This window comes from Elephas maximus, chromosome 8, assembly GCF_024166365.1.
Source record: "Elephas maximus indicus isolate mEleMax1 chromosome 8, mEleMax1 primary haplotype, whole genome shotgun sequence".
In the NCBI taxonomy this organism is placed as follows: Eukaryota; Metazoa; Chordata; class Mammalia; order Proboscidea; family Elephantidae; genus Elephas; species Elephas maximus.
Genome location: NC_064826.1, coordinates 82757598 through 82777832, shown reverse-complemented (window position 1 = coordinate 82777832; position 20235 = coordinate 82757598). Strand labels below are relative to the sequence as shown.

The 20235-nt window shown below is 37.8% G+C and overlaps 1 protein-coding gene across 4 annotated transcripts in view; it reads right to left on the bottom strand.

Annotated features, from left to right (window-relative positions):
• The window catches only part of DNAH11 (dynein axonemal heavy chain 11), a 368316-nt gene that overhangs the window by 89722 nt on the left and 258359 nt on the right, over positions 1 to 20235 (bottom strand). For all 4 annotated transcript variants that reach the window (XR_007518405.1, XM_049893431.1, XM_049893432.1 and 1 more), the window contains 2 exons: positions 19839 to 19977; positions 9176 to 9342 (listed from right to left, as the gene is read on the bottom strand). Coding sequence is in view for 3 of the 4 variants with exons in the window: in XM_049893431.1 (XP_049749388.1) it covers positions 9176 to 9342; positions 19839 to 19977 (306 nt within the window). In the remaining variant the exon portion in view is untranslated. The remainder of the gene's footprint in view (positions 1 to 9175; positions 9343 to 19838; positions 19978 to 20235) is intronic.

Here is a 20235-nt window from a genome sequence, read left to right as displayed (position 1 = left end):
ATAACCATTATAAAGGTTAGGATTTGCAACATGTATTTTTGGGAGGACAATTAAATTTATAACAAGAACTGTGCTCTTTTAAAAATTATCCAAATGAGATGGAATGGGCAACAGTTACTCTAAAGCATGGATGATAAGTTGGCGGGGGGGCAGTGAGGCTATATTAATGGGAGTAGAACAAACAGAATGGAAGTAATGAGACTGTTGACACAAACTGAAGATTGTAACCAATGTCACTAAATATTACGTGTAGAAATTGTTGAATGGGAACCTGTTTTACTGTGCATACTTTCACCAAAAATAAAATAAAAAAATTAAACAAGGAAAGAGAAAGAGCTGGAGGGAGGCAGCAGGAGAAGGAGGGAAAGACACCTATTAAAAAAAATAAGGATCATTCTATAGAAAAACTTTCTGACTTACAAAAATGAAACCAGAGTGTGAAAAGGACTTTATCGTTCATTCCTTCAGTCATCAGTCAATGGACATTCACTGAGCACGCTTCCTGCATGTGAAACATTGTTACAGATCCTGGAGACCCCAAAATAAGCAAGATGAATGAAGAGCTAGTTCTACAGCTTAGAGGTAGGCTAACATATACACACGCCTCCATGAAAAAGTGTTTTAAAGAGTCCTTCTTGCTGTAGATAGAGGAAGCTGTAGCACCAGTAGGTGTTTGGTTTACTAGCTGGCCAAAGAGCTCCAGCAAACAAAATGATGGAAGGATCCCCACAGTGAAGTTGGGATGGATGCAATTTGGTATCAATATAGGAAAAATAGCATCATATTCTTACTATTCCTGAATACAATGCTACTTTAGGAAAAAAATCAAAGTATCTCCTAGAGATATGAACAAGTGGTGGTATCTAACTTGATACATAAATTCCTTGAAGACACAAGCAACAGAGTATCTCCTAGAATAAGCAACTTTGTAATAGCAAGGGATATGTGGCTTTAATTTCCTACCTTCTACTTAATATAAGTCGGAATCGACTCGACGGCACTGGGTTTTGGGTACTTAATACAAACAGCTTGAAACAACTGGAGTCTTTAAATAAATTTCTGGAACTAAAAGGAATAAGAGAAAATGCACCTGTAGATATTGTGTCATAACTCAAGCGTACGATCAAAGAGAGTACCAGTTTTTTTTTTTTTTTCTTGGTCAGTTCAATCTAGCAGGGGAAATAAAGCAGGTAATCCACATTAAAGGGTATCATAAATATCGTGAACATATTTGGACTTAAAATTTTAGAAAAACAACTTAGGATTTTTTACAGTATTAGATTCAGTTAGGTAGCTGCAGCACTACATTACAGAATTTTTTTTCTTCAAAATATTTTTTGATAGTTACAATATAAAAATCATTTTCTCAATAAATCTTAACCTAGGTTTAAAAAAAAATAAACCTCATTTAAAATGCATCTTCTTTTTAATTCACTCTTCTCTCCAGAATTCCTTGAAGGAGACTGCAGAAAGGAAAATGAGTTTGGAAACCAAGTACAGAGAGGAAGTCCTTTGAGTTTGAAATCATCTTCTAAATAGTCAGTGTATTAAAGGCTCCATCTAATTGCTTCATTACATAGTGTCAATCTGTTGTGAGTCCGCATGCTACTAGAAGGTGGAGCTGGACAAAAAGAAAAGAGACTTTCCTCTTTGGGAAATAAGTTTTTAGAGAGAAAAAAGAAAAGGCTTGAAGCATGTGGCATGATCCAAATGAAACCAATCCTAACATCAAATGAACGGGAGTCCTCTGAAAACTCACCAAGTGGCATATTCTTAAAGAGGAAAGGGAACTTCCTGATAAGGCAATACTCCGGTTTCTCCTCATATGATGGCTACAAAGCAACTAATATTTATGTAAGGCTTTATAAGTTTACAAATTTATTCATATACCTTTACTCTTTTCATTTTCTCATTTAATTCTTACAAGAGCTCTGCCAGGCTGATGTCTATCTTACTGCTTAGGACACTGAGGCTCAGAAAGGTTAACACCACATTTGCTCTGCCTCTGTCCTGCTAGGTCGGAATAATAAGTGGAGTACAAATGCCATCTGTCCTTGTGAGATAGGACTAGGCTGGAGCAGAGCCAGTTGCCCCCTCAACCCCCTTTTTGGACATAGATCAGGAAAAAGGTGAGCAGAACAGAGAGTGGAATCAACAACCTGGTACAACCACAACCCACCTCCTGGAGAGCAGAACAGAACACAGGGGCCCTGTGGGGCAAAATGATCCAGCTGAGGGGTGGAACCAACTAAAATGTTGCAAATAAACTGTTAATATAGTTCTTGCAGGACTCCACAGGTGCAGACTGTGTGCAAAAGAAGTTAAGGCAACCATTGCTTGTCCTTCTCATGCCTGCAGAAGGGGGTGATGTGACAAAGAGAACCAGCGCACCTACGTCACATCCCATAATGAGTTATGTCAAGGGGAACGGAAGAACTTCCGTCTTGAAGAAATCCTGCGTGCGCGCTTGCATTTGTATAACCCCTCCTCAGAAATCTCTGCCCTCCCTGCCCAGAACCTCAGGAATAAACATCAAAACCCCTCCTCCCCCCTCCTTGTTGAAACCGTTAAATACTTGGCTCATAGGCAAATTGGTAAGACAGTCTCTCTAAAGGTTCTAGCCCTTACTGTCTCCTGCTAGCTGCTGGGAAAATAAATTTGCTTGTGTGACTCCAGGCTGCCTCAATAGTCTTATTGGGCAGCGTGAATCCGGTTGGGTTCAACCAAGGAAGGGGCCTTTGGTCACACTTGAACTTGCCCATGCCTCTGTCTGCCCAGCTGGATGGAAACAACTGCTTAATTTGGGTTCTTAAGACCATGTAAGCCTACCACCCTGTCCTTTTCAGTCACCATTCTCTGTGCTACTCTGTATTCTTCCAACCCCATTCCACAACCTCATGTCCCCACAGTTGCACTGTCTGACAACCCTTCCAATATGCCCTTTAGTATCCTCATCCTGTTTGGACCAAATTCTCTTGTTACTCCCTCTACCTGATTGTCTAAAGCAATATACAGCTCTTCCCCAGGGCAGTGGCTCTCAGCCTCAAGCTGCATATTAGAATTACATGGGAGCCTTCAAAAAATGCCAATACATACCCTTTCTCTAGAGATTGAGGTCTAATCGTCATTGATATGTTTTAAAAGTTCTCATCTGGGGAGGTGGGTAGGGTTCTTTTCCATGTGGTTTAACATGAGGCTGGGGTGCCAAAAGCATTGCTCTAGGGTCTCACTTCACTTGAGGGCTCTCTCAAGTACAGACATTCATTTTCTTAATACTCCATTTACTGAAAAATGTGTGTATACCAGAGTTGGCATTCTTCGTACATAATCCCTGCAAGCAATTCCAGACCATTGTTTTTCCATCCCTGAATAAAAATATTAACTTTGAGGCTCATGGATTCCAGCCATACAATCCTCTGTGTATCTCCTTATCTTATTAAGGACGTAGATACTGATTCTCCTCACCTTTCCAAGTTTTGCTATCGAGTTTTGCTATCAATCCTAGACAACCTCAATGCCCAAGTATGTGATCATTCCACTCCCTGGCCTTGATCTCCCCCATGTCAAAGCTCTACATCTCCTCTCCACTCCAGCATCATTGGGGAGGGATATCAGAATCATCTTAGAAGATTACACAACATTCACATTCCTGGCTTTCCCTACCCACTCTCTATGATCCCAGTGATGCTGATGCCTTTGGTACGATATTATATCTCCTTCCTTAGATGAAAAAGGCTGTTCCAGACCTTATAATAATCTGAAACTATTTCATAACTGAAATCTAAGATTCCAGTACCCAGTTCTTTGAAAGTGCTTGTCTATACCTATCTCACATCTTTAAACATAATACTCTAACAAACAGTATTAAGACATCTAGTTCTTTACCCTACTGTATTTTAACTACAAACTTCTGGCTATTCTCACACCTCTATACAGTCTAAGCTGCCCCGCAGATTCCTTAGCTGTTTTTCGCCAAACTCATCACCTTCCCTGCATCCTTTTCTTTCCATCTTATCTGTCTATAAACCCCGTTTTCTGGCTGGATTCAACATTCTCTGTCCTTCGTTTACTTCCAGATTCTGAGTATTGCTGATGAAGCCTTTATTACTGTGACTATTTGTCACTCTAACTTAATCTTTTCCAAATTCACTGTGGGTTTCTTAAAGCAGCTTGGCAACACTTAACACTATTCTCCTACTCCCCTTAATGGCTATTTTTTATTTTTCGCCACTCTCCTCAAACATGTTTTCCGAATTTCTATCTTTTTATCGTTGGCCACCTGGCACTGCATTTTACTACTCCCCTGAAAGAAGAGAGACCATCAGATGTGAATGCATCAACTTTCTTCTTTCCTGTTAATATCTATGTCTGTGACCACCTTTGTTTTCTTCCCTCCTCCCCAGGTTGAAGGCGTCTTGCTTCTCCTACCCAAGGGTCAATCCCTTGACCTCCATTCTGGAGCCCATCCCCTCTCAGCTCCTGAAGGATCATTCTTCATCCTTTTCTCATCAGCATTTCCATTTCCAGTTCTTCCCTTGAAGCACAGAAATGTGCTCTAGTCTCACCCATATTGAAGAAACAAACTCCTCTCTTGACTTCATGTCTCTAATTAGACACTTCTGTTTATCTCCTTCCCTTCACTGCCAAGTTATTAGAGGAAGCACTGATCTTTTCTGTCTCTACTTCCTCAACTCCCATCTATTGTATAACCCAGTGCACTCTGGCTTCTGGCTTACTATGCCACTGAAACAGCTTTAACTATGGTCACAGGAGATCTTTACATTTCCAAAACTGATGACACTGTTAGTTCTTTTCTCACTTGTCTCTATGGTGTTGGTGCTTTCGGCCATTCCCGCCTTCATACTTTTGTCCCCCATGACACTACTCTTACCTGGCTTTTCATCTTCCTCGACTCCCTAGCCACCTGTCAGTGCTGACTCAGCTCCTTGTACGCTAAACCTTCTTCCAGATGATCTTACCTGCACATATAGTTTCAACAACTACCTATGCATTGATGACTCCCAATCTGATTCTCTACCCAAGAACTCTCTTATCCAATTCTCCACTGATTATGGCACTTGAATGTTTCACAGATACCTCAAAGCTCAATGTCCTTAAAACCAACTCTTCATTTTTGTCCTAAGTATATTTTAATCTCAGGGAACAACACCTTCACCCATTCACTTTCCCCCATCATTTCCATGTTCAATCCACAGCATTGTTTTATCTTCCTCCTTGCCTCCTCTGGAATCACTTCCTTCCTTGTTGTGTGCCCTGTCACCACTTTGTCCAGTTCCCTGTCTTCTGGATTGCTGCAAGAGCCTCCTAAAAGAAGGTCCCGCCCCAGCCTCTTCTCCAAGTCACTGTATCTTGGTGGCCAATATGAACTTTCCTGTGTGCAATTCTGACCCTGCCACAGATCTGCTTAGAACCCCTCAATGCACCCCCTGCTTAGGATAAAGTTCAAACTCCATTCTTTATAGAGAAGTGAGTTTATAATCTGGGCCATTGCTAATTCTCTAACCTCATTTATAATGATATAAATTCTTATTTATATTTTCCAGTTTATAATAATACACATATTCATCTATTTTCTTCTAATTTATTTCACATTCTAGTATCTAAATAACCTGAAACACTTTTGAGTAAGCTTTGAAGGAGAGCCCTAACTGTGCTTTTTCCTATGTGATCAGTTGTTCTATCACCATTTATTGAATAATCTATTACTACTACTTCCCCCACTGAAATTAAATGAATATATAAGCATATACTCATTTATTAAAGAGACATGTCTCCTAGGGATGTACTCAAGAGACTTGAAAGCAGGGTCCAAAACAGATACATGCATACCAATGTTCATTGCGGAATGAGTCAAAAGGTGGAAACAGCCCAAGTGTCCATCAAGTCATGAATGAACAAATGTGAAATAGTCACACAATGGAATATTTTAAATGGAATATTCTAAACCAAAATGAAGCCAAACCCATCATTGTCGAGTCAAATTCTGACTTATAGCAACCATGTAGGACAGAGTAGAACTGCTCCCTCATAGGGTTTACAAGGCTGTAAATCTTTATGGAAGCAGACTGCCATGTCTTTCTCTCATGGCGCAACTGGTGGGTTTGAATCACTAGCCTTCTGGTTAGCAGCTGAGCCCTTAACCACTGCGCCGCCAGTGCTCCTTAATGGAATATTACTCAGCCATAAAAAAGGAATGAAGTACTGATACATGCTACGTGAAAACATTACACTAAGAGAAAGAAGCCAGCCACAGAAGACCACGTACTGTATGACTCCATTTTTAGGAAATGTTCCAAATAGACAAATCTACAGAGATAGAAACTGGACTAGTGGTTGCCTATGACTGAAGAAGATGGGGAACAGAGAAAAGAAGGTGAGTGGGAGGTTACAGCTAATAGATATGTGGTTTATTTTTGGGGTGATGAAAATGTTCCAAAATTGATAGTAGTGACAATTGCACAGCTGTGAATATACTAAAACTGACCAAGTTGTATTATTTAAATGAGGGAATTGTATGTGAATTATAGCTCAGTACAGCTGTTACACATAAATAAAGTAAGTATTGAGTATCCACAATGTTCCAGGCTCTATTCTAGGAAGTAGCAGTGAACAAAACATACAAACTCCATGCTTCCACAGAGATTACATTCTAGTGAGGATAGGGAGTAGACATTAACCATAATAAGTGAATAAATAAAATCATATATTAGAAAGTGACAAGTGCTACCGGGAAAAAGCAGAGAATGCTAAAGGGGATAAGGCATACTGGAGAATGGGGACTGTAATCATATCTAGTATTAAGAATGTGTTTTTCAAGCAGGGACTTGATGGATGGAAAGGAGTGAACCATGCAGATGTCTCTGTTCAAGGCAAAGAGACAGCCAATGCAAAGGGTTCCAGTGTGACTGGAACAGAGATTGAGGAAAAGAATAATAGAAGGTGAAATCAAGAGTGATCATATCGGGTTTCATAAACCTTTGTAATCTCTGACGTTTGCTCTGAGTGCAGTGAGGGGCTACCAAAGGGACTTTAGCAGAAAAGTGACATATCTGACTCGCATTTTGAAAGGCTTATGCTATGTTGAGAACAGAGTTGGGGAAGAAGCAGCAAATGTTGAAGCAGGAAAACCTGTTAGGAAGTTTTTACAATAATCCAGGAGAGGGATGATGGCTTGGCCCAGATGGTGGAGATGGTGAGAAGTGGTCAGATCCTGAATATATTTTAAAGGGGGATCCTGTAGAATTTCATAGAAGTCCATGTCTGAGATCTCAAATAAATGGGAAAATACAAATCAATTGATGTGAAACTTTGCTGAAACCTATACTGTATTAAATTCCATACCAGCAATTACAGATGGTACCAATTTTAATCAGTCCTCAATTAATGAAATCAGAACTCAGTGAGTCCCTGGGTGGCATAAATGGCTTAGCACTTGACTAGTAGCTGGAAGGTTGGCAGTTTAAACCCACCTAGAGGACCCTCAGGAGATAGGCCTGGTGATCTGCTTCTGAGAGGTCAAAGCCTTGAAATCCCTTTTGAGCAGCTCTGCTCTTCACACATGAGCTCACCATGAGTCAGAATCAACTTGAGGGCAACTAATGACAACAGTCAATTTTAAAACCAAATTTCAGAAGGCAAGTTTCTAATTAAAAATATGTAAAGTGATTGGTAACATAAGCTCATATCATCAATACTATCACATGCCCCAAAGTTAAGGGTAACTATAACAATGAAAATCTGAAATTCAATAGTTTTGACATTAGGAAGTAGACTGGTTTTCCCTACAATTTTGGAAAGTATGAGAATACTTCATGAGAGATTGTGAAAGCAGAGAGGACCATGAAAGAGAACATTCATCACTCTTAAGTAACCCAGGCAAATACATCCAAAAAGAAGACTGAATTTTAGAGAAGGTGAGATTGAGAAAAAAAGAACAATTGGATAACTGATACTTTTGAAATGGACAATGAGGTAAGAAATGGACAAAAATTAGCAGAAATCATTATTGAATTAGTAGAGTGTATTATCCTCTTACCTAACCCTTTTACCTAAAAGCACACTTTTTGGTGGTAATTCTAGAGAAAAACTTGAATTTTTAGGGTATATGGTTAATACACACGTAACCACTTTTAAGAAATATAAAAATATGGTTTGATAATACAGTTAAATAATTTAGTTACAAAAGGTTTTCATTTTTAAATGATTAATCACAAAACATCTTCAATAATGAGCTTTCTCTAAAACATTTAATTTTATTTAAAACAATCCCATTGAGACATGTTTATGTCATGAACACAACTATTGTGAAAACTGAGGTATAATTGCCAATGTCAAACATCATTAGTGTAGGAAGAATTAGGATATCTCTGTAAATTAAGAACCATATATATACATTAATAAATATTATCTTATATATATAAATCTCAGTTTTAATCAATTGAGATAACACAGTGTTGCACTGATAACACTGGCCTGGAAGTCAGGAGGTCTGATTTCCTATACTGTATGTTCTTGGTCAAGTCATTTAAACTTCCTGTGCTTCAGTTTTCTCATATGTACAAGAAGGATCTTAAACTAGTTAATTTCAAATTCTCTATATCTATGATTTCACTTTGCTTATGAATTTAAATTTTCAGTTATTTTTATATTTATATACAAAACACTACACTTTTATTCTAAAAGTAACCTTGAAAATAGTCTTTTAAAAAGACAACCATAATAGTCATAAGAAAACAAAAAGCTTCACGCTATACAATAACATAATAATTCTTATTTTTTTATTGGTTACCGGTTTTGTTAAAAGCAGTTTTCCAACTAACTCTATAGTTCATATAATTATAAAAGTGCATATATTATATACATACAATTTATATATTATGTAATACCTATAATTATATAAACTTTAAGATTATAAATTATCATTTATATTAACTGTAAAAGTACAGCTTCTATAATTAATTTTCATATTTCTCATCTCCCTGTTGAAACCATCATTAAAATTAGAAAAACTATGTAACACTCAAGGAACATCTCATTGACTTAAGAATTTCCAGTTGATTAACCTTACAAAAGTGCTCACCATATAAATTGCTTTTACTATTGAAATTTCAATATGATAGTTCCAAAGTTGGACAAGATAAAGAACAGAGCTTACCTTCTGCTGAAGAAAGGGAATCCACTTGGAGTTCACCAGTTCCTGGCGATACTGTTTTGTAAAGGATCCAGCATAAGACACAAATGCTGCCGTAAGGAGAACATCTCCACAGAGCGTTTTCTCTTGGGCTTGAAAGGATTCAATAGACTGGCCCCAGCGAATTTTTTCTGACTGAAAAGATAAAATTACTCAGATGTAATTGCAGGGTTACAGTCAACCCAACAAATGCTTAATGTAATTACCTCATAGCACAGTTTAAATCTATATATCCTTCTGCACAGTCTTCAAAAGGAACAGAAAGTAGCTAGTTGGCTTGACTATTATAATCTTTTGTATGTTTGAAACCCATCATTATGAAGAGAGCTCTCATACTCTCTGCACTGGAGTTTACTACAATATGACATTCTTTAACATCTCTTCCTCATTGGATGCCCTAACTCTATAATTATGATTGAGGTCCTTCTTGAAAGGCTGACAGATACTCCCCCATGTCCTTTTGGGAGTGAAGAACCAAGAGCTGTGAACAAGGCTGAAAGATGTTATGATTTTTCATGTCAGCCTGGCTGCTCACCATTCTTCCTACTTTTCAACAATGGTGCCTCAGTACCCTAGGCAAACTTTTTTTTAAAAAAAACATATTAGCTAGTGGTTGATTAAAGAAAAAGGAAAATTATAAACAAGCATCACTCATGTTAATTAATTAAAGCATAAAGCTTAACTAACCATCTATCCTAAATTCTACTAATTAAAAAATAGTGCTCATAGTACCTAAACTTAGGTTAGTATTCTAATATAATCACTAAATCAGTAGAGGAATCTATGTTCTATATGAAAAGATGGATATCAGGAGGACTTCACTAGTTTTGAAGACAATATGCTTAATACTGTTCAAGTCCTTGTATCTAGCAGGATAGGCACTTAAAATCTGATTTACAGGTTAAATACATACCCAGTGAACACAGAATCCTTAATATTGAATTTGAATAAAACACCAGAAATGTCTATGGATTGACTGAACTGCAGGATACTTCACTAATTCACTTTATTTCAATGCATGCTAAAAATTAATATTCTCAGAACATTCAAATTAATAGCACTTGAAAAAAACTTCAGCAATTTGATAAATACAAGCAAAGAAGAACCTTGCAGAATTTTGTTTTTTCCGATGACAAAAAGGAGAAAAGACCATAGAAAACAAAAATGGAACATGTGAATAAGTTGTAATGACAGTTCCCTGCTAGCTATCATAATAGCCACAATGCTAAGGCCATAAAGTCAGCAAGTGAAAAATGGTTATCAAAGCTGTTTTAGGTAGTCTTCTGGCTTTGCTTGATAAAGATCACTCCAAGTTAGCAATATAATTAAACACTAAGGAACTTCAGCTCTCTATCCCTCCTTATAGAATTCATTAGTTTCTTTCCTCATCCCCAGACAACATACCCATTAATTTTTAAGAGGAATCTCTCATTTGCCTACCCTCCATCTTTGTTGTCTTTGGTTGGTAAATGATAAACAATAAAGTGCACCCACCTCATTCTCCAAAGCAGCTTTGAAATTTGAAGATTTACTAAACATAGACTTATTGGCTATTGAAATTGTCAATAATTTCACTATACCACCCACACAACATAAATCACTACTGACACTGGCTAACAAGGGTTTAAGAGTTGGAACATGTCCTGTAATAAATTTCTAGACAGTTAAAAATCACTATAATTTTATTCTAATGCATTATAGATTGCCTGTAATGTCATTCTGGCCTGCGTGACCCATTTCTAATTTTGAACAGCTGTTCAGCTCAGGAGTTAGTTAATGATTAAATATAAATTGCCTGATTTATTAGTCTGAATGGTTGAGCTTCCAGGTCAATGCTATATAGACAAAATCATCACTCTTGATGCTTTTCAGAAGTTAACTGTCTCCTGTTCTAGTCAGAAAGAATTTATCCTCAAAGGAAAAGGTCTGACATCTTCAACTAATCCTTTAAAATACATATACATTTTTTCCTAGTTAACATTATACAGGAAACTCTGGTGGCGTAGAGGTTAACAGCTACATCTGCTAACCAAAAGGTTGGCAGTTTGAATCCACCAGGTGCTCCTTGGAAACTCTATGGGGCAGTCTATACCCTGTCCTATAGGGTCGCTATGAGTCGGAATCGACTCGACAGCAGTGGGTTTGGTTTTTGGTTTTTATACAACACTTTTTTTCTGTCCTGGTCTAAATCATCATGAGCAGGTAAAGCCTATGGAAGATACCGTTGTGTGTTAGAGACACACGGTAGAGCCTGTTTTTCCCTTGATAAAACTTTCAGACATTTTATAACTGCTTCATTTTTTTTTTTTTTTCCAGGAAAGCAGTTAAATTAAACGTCACTTTCTTTTCTCTCAAGAGCCTCACTGAACAACTGCTTTAATCTTACCACTTTAAGTGGCAGTAGTTGTAAATACTAGTAGTGGTGGAATTCCTCAACTGATCTAAGAAAAGTGAGTCTTCAAAGGGCTCCAGAATATTTTTTTAAAACACAGTAGGCTCACCAAACTCATTCATCCATCCATCCACCAACCCAACAAATATCTATTGATGCCTGCTATGTGCCAGGGACTATGTAGCTCTCAGTGTCTTTATTCACCTTGGTCAAGTTGTGCTGATTTCCCCCATATTGTACATTGCCTTTCCCATGATCAGAAATAACAGGTGTCTACTATCTACGAGTCGATTCTGATGGCACTGGGGTCTCGTACTATCTAGTACAGGGTCGCTGTGAGTCGGAATCGACTCAACGGCAGTGGGTTTTTGGTTTTTACTATCTAGTAAGTGACTGCCCCTACCTTCCTCTCCCATACCCACTAATGGTCAGAGAACATTGCTTTCTGTGTGTATACTTATTGTCTTGGTTATTTAGTGCTGCTATAACCTTTCCCATACCCACTAATGGTCAGAGAGCATTGCTTTCTGTGTGTATACTTACTGTCTTGGTTATTTAGTGCTGCTATAATGAAATAACACAAGTGGTTGGCTTTAACAAACAGAAATTTATTTTCTAACAGTATAGAAGGTTAGAAGTTTGAATTCAGAGTGCCAAATCTAGGGCAAGGCTTTGGAGGAAGGTCCTTGTCTCTTCTGCTTTTTTCCTGGTTCCTTAGAGATCTACATGTGCCTTGGCATCAATCTTTACCTCTCTCTATTTGCTCGCTTGCTTCTTCAATCACTTTTATAGCTCAAAAGAGATTGACTTAAGATGCACCCTACACTAACCCTGCCTCATTAAATAACAAAAACAACCCATTCTCAAATGGGATTATAAACACAAGCACAGAGGTTAGGATTCACAACATACTTTTGGGGGGTCATAATTCAACCCATAACAGCTATCCTTGATTTTTTATAAAAGTGGGACCATACAATATTTGTCCTTTTGTGATTTACTTATATAGGTCTCTTTTGGTTTTCTTGCAGCATAATGTCCTCCAGATTCATCCATGTTATGTTTCATGGACTCACCATTATTCTTTATAGTTGCATAGCATTCCATTTTATAAGGAGCCTTGGTGGAGCAGTGGTTAAGCGCTTGGCCATTAACTTAAAAGTTGGTAGTTTGAACCTACCAGCTGCTCCATGGAAGAAAGGTGTGGCAGTCTGCTTCCATAAAGATTCACAGTCTTGGAAACCTTGTGGGGCAGTTTTACTCCATCCAATAGGGTCGCTATGAGTTGAAATCAACTCCATGGAGGTGGGCTTGGTTTGGTTTTAGGCATTCTGTTGTGTGTATGTATCACATTTTGTTTAACCATTCTTCCGTTGATGGGCACGTGGGCTGCTTCCATCTTTTTGCTATTGTGAATAACGTTGCAATGAACATGGGTGTGCAGATGTCTATTTGTGTCACTGTTCTTATATTTCTAGGAAATATACTTAGGAGTTAGATTCCTGGATCATAAGATATTTCTAGCTTTCTGAGGAAGCACCATACCATTTTCCATAGTGGTTGTACCCTCTTACAATCCCACCAGCAGTGTACAAAAGTTCCAGTCTCCTCCACAACCTTGCTAGCATTGTTGTTTTCTGTTTTTTTGATCAGTGCCATTTTTGCAGGGTCTGTTATCTCATGGTAATTTTGATATACGGTTGCTATGAGTCAGAATCGACTTGATGACAACGGGTTTGGTTTTGGTTTTCATGGCTAATGATCATGTTTATTAGCCACCTGAATGTTCTCTTTGGTGAAATGTCTGTTCATGTCCTTTGGTCATTTTTGATTAGATTGTCTTCTGTTGTTGCTGAGTTTCTGAAGTTTTCTATATATTTAGAGATTAGACTCGTCAGTTATGTGGTTGACAAAGATTATTTTCCAGTCTCTATGTTCTCTTTTTACTTTTTTGGTAAAGTCTTTTGATGAGCATAAGTAATTTCTAGGAGGTCCAAGTTATCTGATTTATCTTCTCTTGTTCACACATTTTTATTTGTGTTTGAAAGTATTTATGCTGAAAATTATTTTTGTTCCTATGTTCTTTTCCAGGAACTTTATACTTTTAGCTTTAACATTTAGGCCCTTGCTCAATTTTGAGTTTGTTTTTATGTATGGGGTGAGGTATGGATCCTGTTTCATTTCTCTGCAAAAGGATACCCAATTTTGCTAACACTATTTGTTCAAGAGACTGTTTCTGCCCCAATGAATAGACTTCAACACTTCGTTGAAGATCAGCTGCCCAGAGATGGATGGATTTACTTCTGGGCTCTCAATTCTATTTTAATGGTCTGTGGGTCTGTCACTGAACCAGTATCAGGCTGTTTTGATTACTGTGGCTGTATAGTAAGTTTTGAGATTAGGAAGTATGAGGTCTCCTACTTTGTTCTTCTTCAATATTTAGCTTTCCTTTCCATATAAAGTTGAAGATTACTTTTTCCAATTCATTAAAGAATGTTGTTGGGATTTGGACTGGGATTGCATTACACTAACTCCTCACTTGTGGATTTACAGCTAGGTTCCAAAGACCAGGTCCTTATGTGAAAATCAGTGTTATGCAAAAATGGAGGATGACCACATCAGATCACAAAATGGAAGATGATTAAATCATTACATAACTGACAAATTACATCATTACATAACTGCCAAACCACTGAGAATCATGGTCCAGCCAAGATGACATATAACCATCAGAGTCAGCATTACTCTCGCCTAGCACTCTGGTGTTTGTAACTGCCAGATATATGTCATTACTGTGCAAAATAGTTGGACAGATTTTTTTTTTTTTTACTATTGTTGTAAATATGGAGTGTCAGATAACAAGATAGTCTATAAGTGAGGAGTGGGTGTATATCTATTGATTGTTCTGCATAGTACTGACATTTTCATAATGTTAAGTATTCCAGCCTATGAGATTGGAACATTTTTCCATTTATGTAGGTCTCTTTTGGTTTCTTGAAGTAGTGTTTTGTAGTTTTCCTGTATAAGTCTTTTACATTCCTAGTTAGAATAATTCCTAAGTATCTTATCATTTTGGGGCTATTGTAAATGGTATCATCTTCTTAATTTCCTTTTCGGATTTTTGTTAGCGTAGAGGAACCCAACTGATTTTTGTGTGTTGATCTTGTATCCTGCCACTTTGCTGAACTGTTCTACTACTTCCAGTAACTCTCTAGTAGAAACTCTGGGATTTTCTATGAAGGTTGTTAGGTGCTGTTGAATCAGTTCTGACTCATACCGACCTTATGTACAACAGAACGAAACACACTGCCCAGTCCTGCGCCATCCTCACAATCCTTACCATGCTTGAGCCCACTGTTGCAGCCACTGTGTCAATCCATCTCACTGAGGGTCTTCCTCTTTTTCACTGACCCTCTACTCTACCAAACATGATGTTCTGATCCAGGGACTGACCCCTCCTGATAACATGTTCAGAGTATGTGAAAAGAAGTCTCACCATTTTAACTTCTAAGGAGCGTTCTGGCTGTACTTCCAAAACAGATTTGTTTGTTCTTCAGGCAATTCATGGTATATTCAATATTCTTCATCAACACTGTAATTGAAAGGCATTGTTTCTTCTTCGGTCTTCCTTATTCATTGTCCAGCTTTCATCACATGCATACGAGGCGATTGAAAACACCATGGCTTGGTTCAGGCACACCTTAGTACTTAAAGTGACATCTTTGCTTTTTAACACTTTTGCAGCAGATTTGCCCAATGCAACGCGTCTTTTGATTTCTTGACTGCTGCTTCCATGGGTGTTGATTGTGGATCCAAGTAAAACGAAATCCTTGACAACTTCAATCTTTTCTCTATTTATCATGATTTTGCTTATTGGTCCAGTTATGAGAAATTTTGTTTTCTTTATGTTGAGGTACAATCCATACTGAAGGCTGTGGTCTTGGATCTCCATCAGTAAGTGTTTCAAGTCTTCAGTTTCAGCAAGCAAGGTTGTGTCATCTGCATGTCACAGGTTGTTAATGAGTTTTCCTCCAATCCTGATGCCCTGTTCTTCTTCATACAGTCTAGCTTCTCGGATTATTTGCTCAGCATACAGATTGAATAAGTGTGATGAAAGGATACAACCCTGATGCACACCTTCCTGACTTTAAACCACACAGTATCCTCTTGTTCTGTTTGAACAACTTCCACTTGGTCTAAGTACAGGTTTCTCATGAGCACAGTTAAAGTGTTCCGGAACTAATGATATTGTTTGATATTTTCCACATTCAGTTGGGTCACCTTTCTTGGGAATAGGCATAAATATGGATCTTATCCAGTTGGTTGTCCAGGTACGTGTCTTCCAAATTTCTTGGCATAGACGAGTGAGAACTTCCAGTGCTACATTCATTTGCTGAAACACCTCAATTTGTATCCCATCAATTCCTGAAGTCTTGTTTTTTGCCAATGCCTTTAGTGTAGCTTGGACTTCTTCCTTCAGTACCATCGGTTCCTGATCATATGCTGCCTCTTGAAATGGTTGAATGTCGACCAATTTTTTTGGTATAGTGACTCTGTATTCCCTTCATCTTCTTTTGATGCTTCCTGCATCATTTAATATTTTCCATATAGAATCCTTCAATATTGCAACTCGAGGCTTGGATTTTTTCTTCAGTTCTTTCAGCTTGAAAATGCCAAGTGTGTTCTTTCTTTTTGGTTTTCTATCTCCAAGTAGTTGCCCATTTTGTTATAATACTTTGTTTTCTCAAACCGCCCTTTGAAATCTTCTGTTCAGCTTTTACTTCATCATTTCTTCCTTTCACTTGAGCTATTCTATGTTCAAGAGCAACTTTCAGAGTCACTTCTGACATTCATTTTGGTCTTCCCTTTCCTGTCTTTTTAATGACCTCTTGCTTGCTTTATGTATGATGTCCTTGATGTCATTTCACAATCCCTCTGGTCTTCAGTCATTAGTGTTCAATGTGTCAAATCTATTGTTGAGATGATCTCTAAATTCAGGTGGGATATACTCAAGGTTGTACTATGGATCTTGTGAATTTATTCTAATTTTCTTCTACTTCAACTTGCTTATGAGTAACTGATGATCTGTTCTGCAGTCATCCCCTAGGCATGTTCTGACTGATGATATTGAACTTCTCCATCATCTCTTTCCACAGATGTAGTTGATTTGATTGCTGTGTATGCCATCTGGTGAGGTCCATGTATACAGCTGCTGTTTATATTGTTGAAAAAGGTATTTGCAATGAAGAAGTCTTTGGTCTTGCAAAATTCTATCATGTGATCTACAGCATCATTTCTATCATCAAAGCCATATTTTCCAACTACCAATCCTTCTTCATTTCCAACTTTTGCATTCCAATTGACAGTTATTATCAATGTATCTTGATTACATGTTTGGTCAATTTCAGACTGCAGAAGGTGGAAAAATCTTCAATTTCTTCATCTTTGGCCTTAGTGGTTGATGTGTAAATGTGACTAACAGTCATATTAACTGGTCTTCCTTGTAGGGGTATGGATATTACCCTATCACTGACAGGGTTGTTTTTCAAGATAAATCTTGAAACATTCTTTTTGACAGTGAATACGATACCATTCCTATTTGTCATTCCTGGCACAGTAGCCTGTATGACTGTCTGATTCAAAATGGCCAATATACCAGTTCCTTTCAGCTCACAAATGCTTAGGATATCGATGTTGATGCATTCCATTTCAATTTTAAAGACTTCCAATTTTGCTAGATTCATACTTTGTACATTCCATGTTCTGATTACTAATGGATGTTTGCAGCTGTTTCTTCTCATTTTTCAGTCGTGCAACATCAGCAGATGAAACTTCTGAAAGCTTGACTCCATCCACATCATTAATGCTGATTATACTTTGAGGAGACAGCTCCTCTTCAGTCATAGTTTGAGTGTCTTCCAACCTGAGGGGCTCGTCTTCTGGCACTATATCAGGTAATGTTCCACCCTTATTTGTAACGTTTTCACTAATTTTTTTCAGAAGTAGACCACCAGCTCCCTCTGCCTAGTCTGTTTTAGTCTGGAAGCTCAGCTGAAACCAGTCCAACCCGTGACCCTGCTGGTATGTGAATACCAGTGGCATAGTGTCCAGCATCACAGTAACACACAAGCCCCTACGGTACAACAAACTGACAGATGCTTAGGGGATTCTATGTCTAAGATCATGTAATCTGTGAATAGGAATGCTCTTACTTCTACTTTTTCAATTTGCATACCCTTTATTTCTGTTTCTTGCCTTATTGCTCTGGCTAGGACTTCCAGTACAATATTGAATAAGAGTGATGACAATGGGCATCCTTGTCTTGTTCCCATTCTTAAGGGGAATTCTTTCAATCTCTTTCTGTTGAGAGTAACGTTGACTGTTGGTTTTGCATATATGTCCTTAATTATGTTGAAGAATTTCCTTTCTATTCCTATTTTGCTGAGAGATTTTTATCAGGAAAGGGTGTTGGATTTTATCAAATGCCTTTTCTGCATCGGTTGAGATGATCATGTGATTCTTTTGTTTTATTTATGTGGTGAGTTATATTGATTGATTTTCTAATATTGAACCACCTTTGCATGCCTGGCATGAATCCCGCCCGATCATGATGTATTATTTTTTTGATATGCTGTTGAATTCTGTTGGCTAGACAGGTAAAGCCTTTAGATTGTACTTTGAGTTAGATTATTAGTTACTAGAGAGTTCTTTGCAGAGCTGTGATATGGACTTATATTTTTTAAAAATCACCCAGCTGCACTGAGGAAAATGGATCTTGGGGGTTTATGGTGGAGACTCTGGCAACAGTTTAGGGGAGAGTTGCTGGTAACCTGGTCCAGCATAGTGAGAAGTCGTGAGATTCAGAATGAACTTAGAAGGCAGAGGCAATAAAATTTGCTGATTGGTTGGATATGAGTTGTGAGAAAGGGATAAAAAAGTCAAGGGCAATTCTAAGACTTTTGGCCAGAACAATGGGAGAATGGACTGGCAATTATTGAGATGGAATGGATTTTGTAAATAATCAACTGTGAGTTTCAGAGGGATAGTGGTTTTAAATTTGTACATAGGTAAGAAATTAGGCTATCACCTATCCCATCCCAACATACATTTCTCCTCTTTTTTTTTTTTTTTTTTTACTAAGAGACCCTTGGTTTTCAGTGGAGTGCTGATGGGTCTAGCCCCAAGAAATGGACTGCAATCGACTAAGCCAATCATGATAATCCTGTTTCCCACTTTTCTGACCTTTCTTGCAGCAAAAGTGTGGTCAACCTGTTGTTGTTTATTGCCATTAAGATGATTCTGACTAATGGTGACCCCACGTGTGCAGAATTGAACTGCTCCATAAGGTTTTCAATGCTGTGACCTTTTGAAAGCAGATTATCAGGCCTGTCTTCCAAGGATCCTCTAGGGAGGTTTGAATCTGCAGCTTTTTGGTTAGTAGTTGAACACTTAATCTTTGCACCACCCAGGGACTTCCTGAGGTCAACCAAGTTCTGGTTAAAGAGACTTAACTGGGAGTCTGCCAGAGGAGCTTTTAGGAAAGCTTCAGCTTTTCTTATAAAAGGAGGAAGACCCAGCTAATAGAGATTGTTCCCTTTCTTTCTTGCCTGAATCTGAAGCTGCAGGATCCATCTGGTAACAGTGAGGCAAAATGCAAGTAGAAAGTTACAAAGGCTTTATTTTTGTTTTCAAAGGATTTCATAACATGCTAAAAAAGAGAAGGGAAGGAAGAAGAAGAAAAAAAAAGAAAGTAGATAACCTACCCACAGCTGGTATACAACATTGTCTTAAAGTAGATACAAGACAATGAAATTCTGGCAAAGTATATGGCTTCTCTCTATTTAGTTGGAGACTGGGCCCATGTTACACTGAGTTCATGGCTATATACTAAGAAATACATAGAATTGGTTATTTCTTCCTTTCAGTAAGCTAGAACCACACTATGAAAAAAATAAATATTCCCCTTGGTTGTTGACTACATGTCTATTAAGTTATTATTGGCAGCAAATAATGATAATATCAAAAAAAGCTAATCTGCTTCTGTTAAGAGTGATGGAAAAATGTGGAGATGGATAGCAGTGATGTTGAAAAACATGATGAACATTATTGAAGTCACTGAATTGTACACGTAAAATATGTGAAACAGTAAATGTATTGTTACATATACGTTTACCGCAATGAAAAAAATAAAGCTAATCTAAATATTTTAGTTAGAATTTTGGAAGAAAGGTTAACTTGCCTCAAGTTCCTTGACCAGTCTGTTAGCCAGCTCAATAGTTCTGTTGGTTTGGTTCACCTCTTCTTGACACCGGACTTTCTTAGCTATTGCTTTTTCAAATGAAGCTGTAAGTTTGCTCAGGTTTCGATCCAGATCCTGAATAACAGTAGAAATTAACTTTAGAGCCACTTTTAGTTGAAATAGAAATAAATATTACAATCATCTTAAAATATCTATTGCTTTAAGGTAAATGAAAAATCCTCCTTCCTTGCTTTGATCTTTGCTCATTTTCCCATATGTATTTTAGGGAAGAAGAAGGATATAGTGACAATGCATGCATCAGTGTCACCTTACACTGCCTAACAGTTCACCACGTGGCCATTTTCCTCCTTTCTTCTCTACTGTACGAGAGGG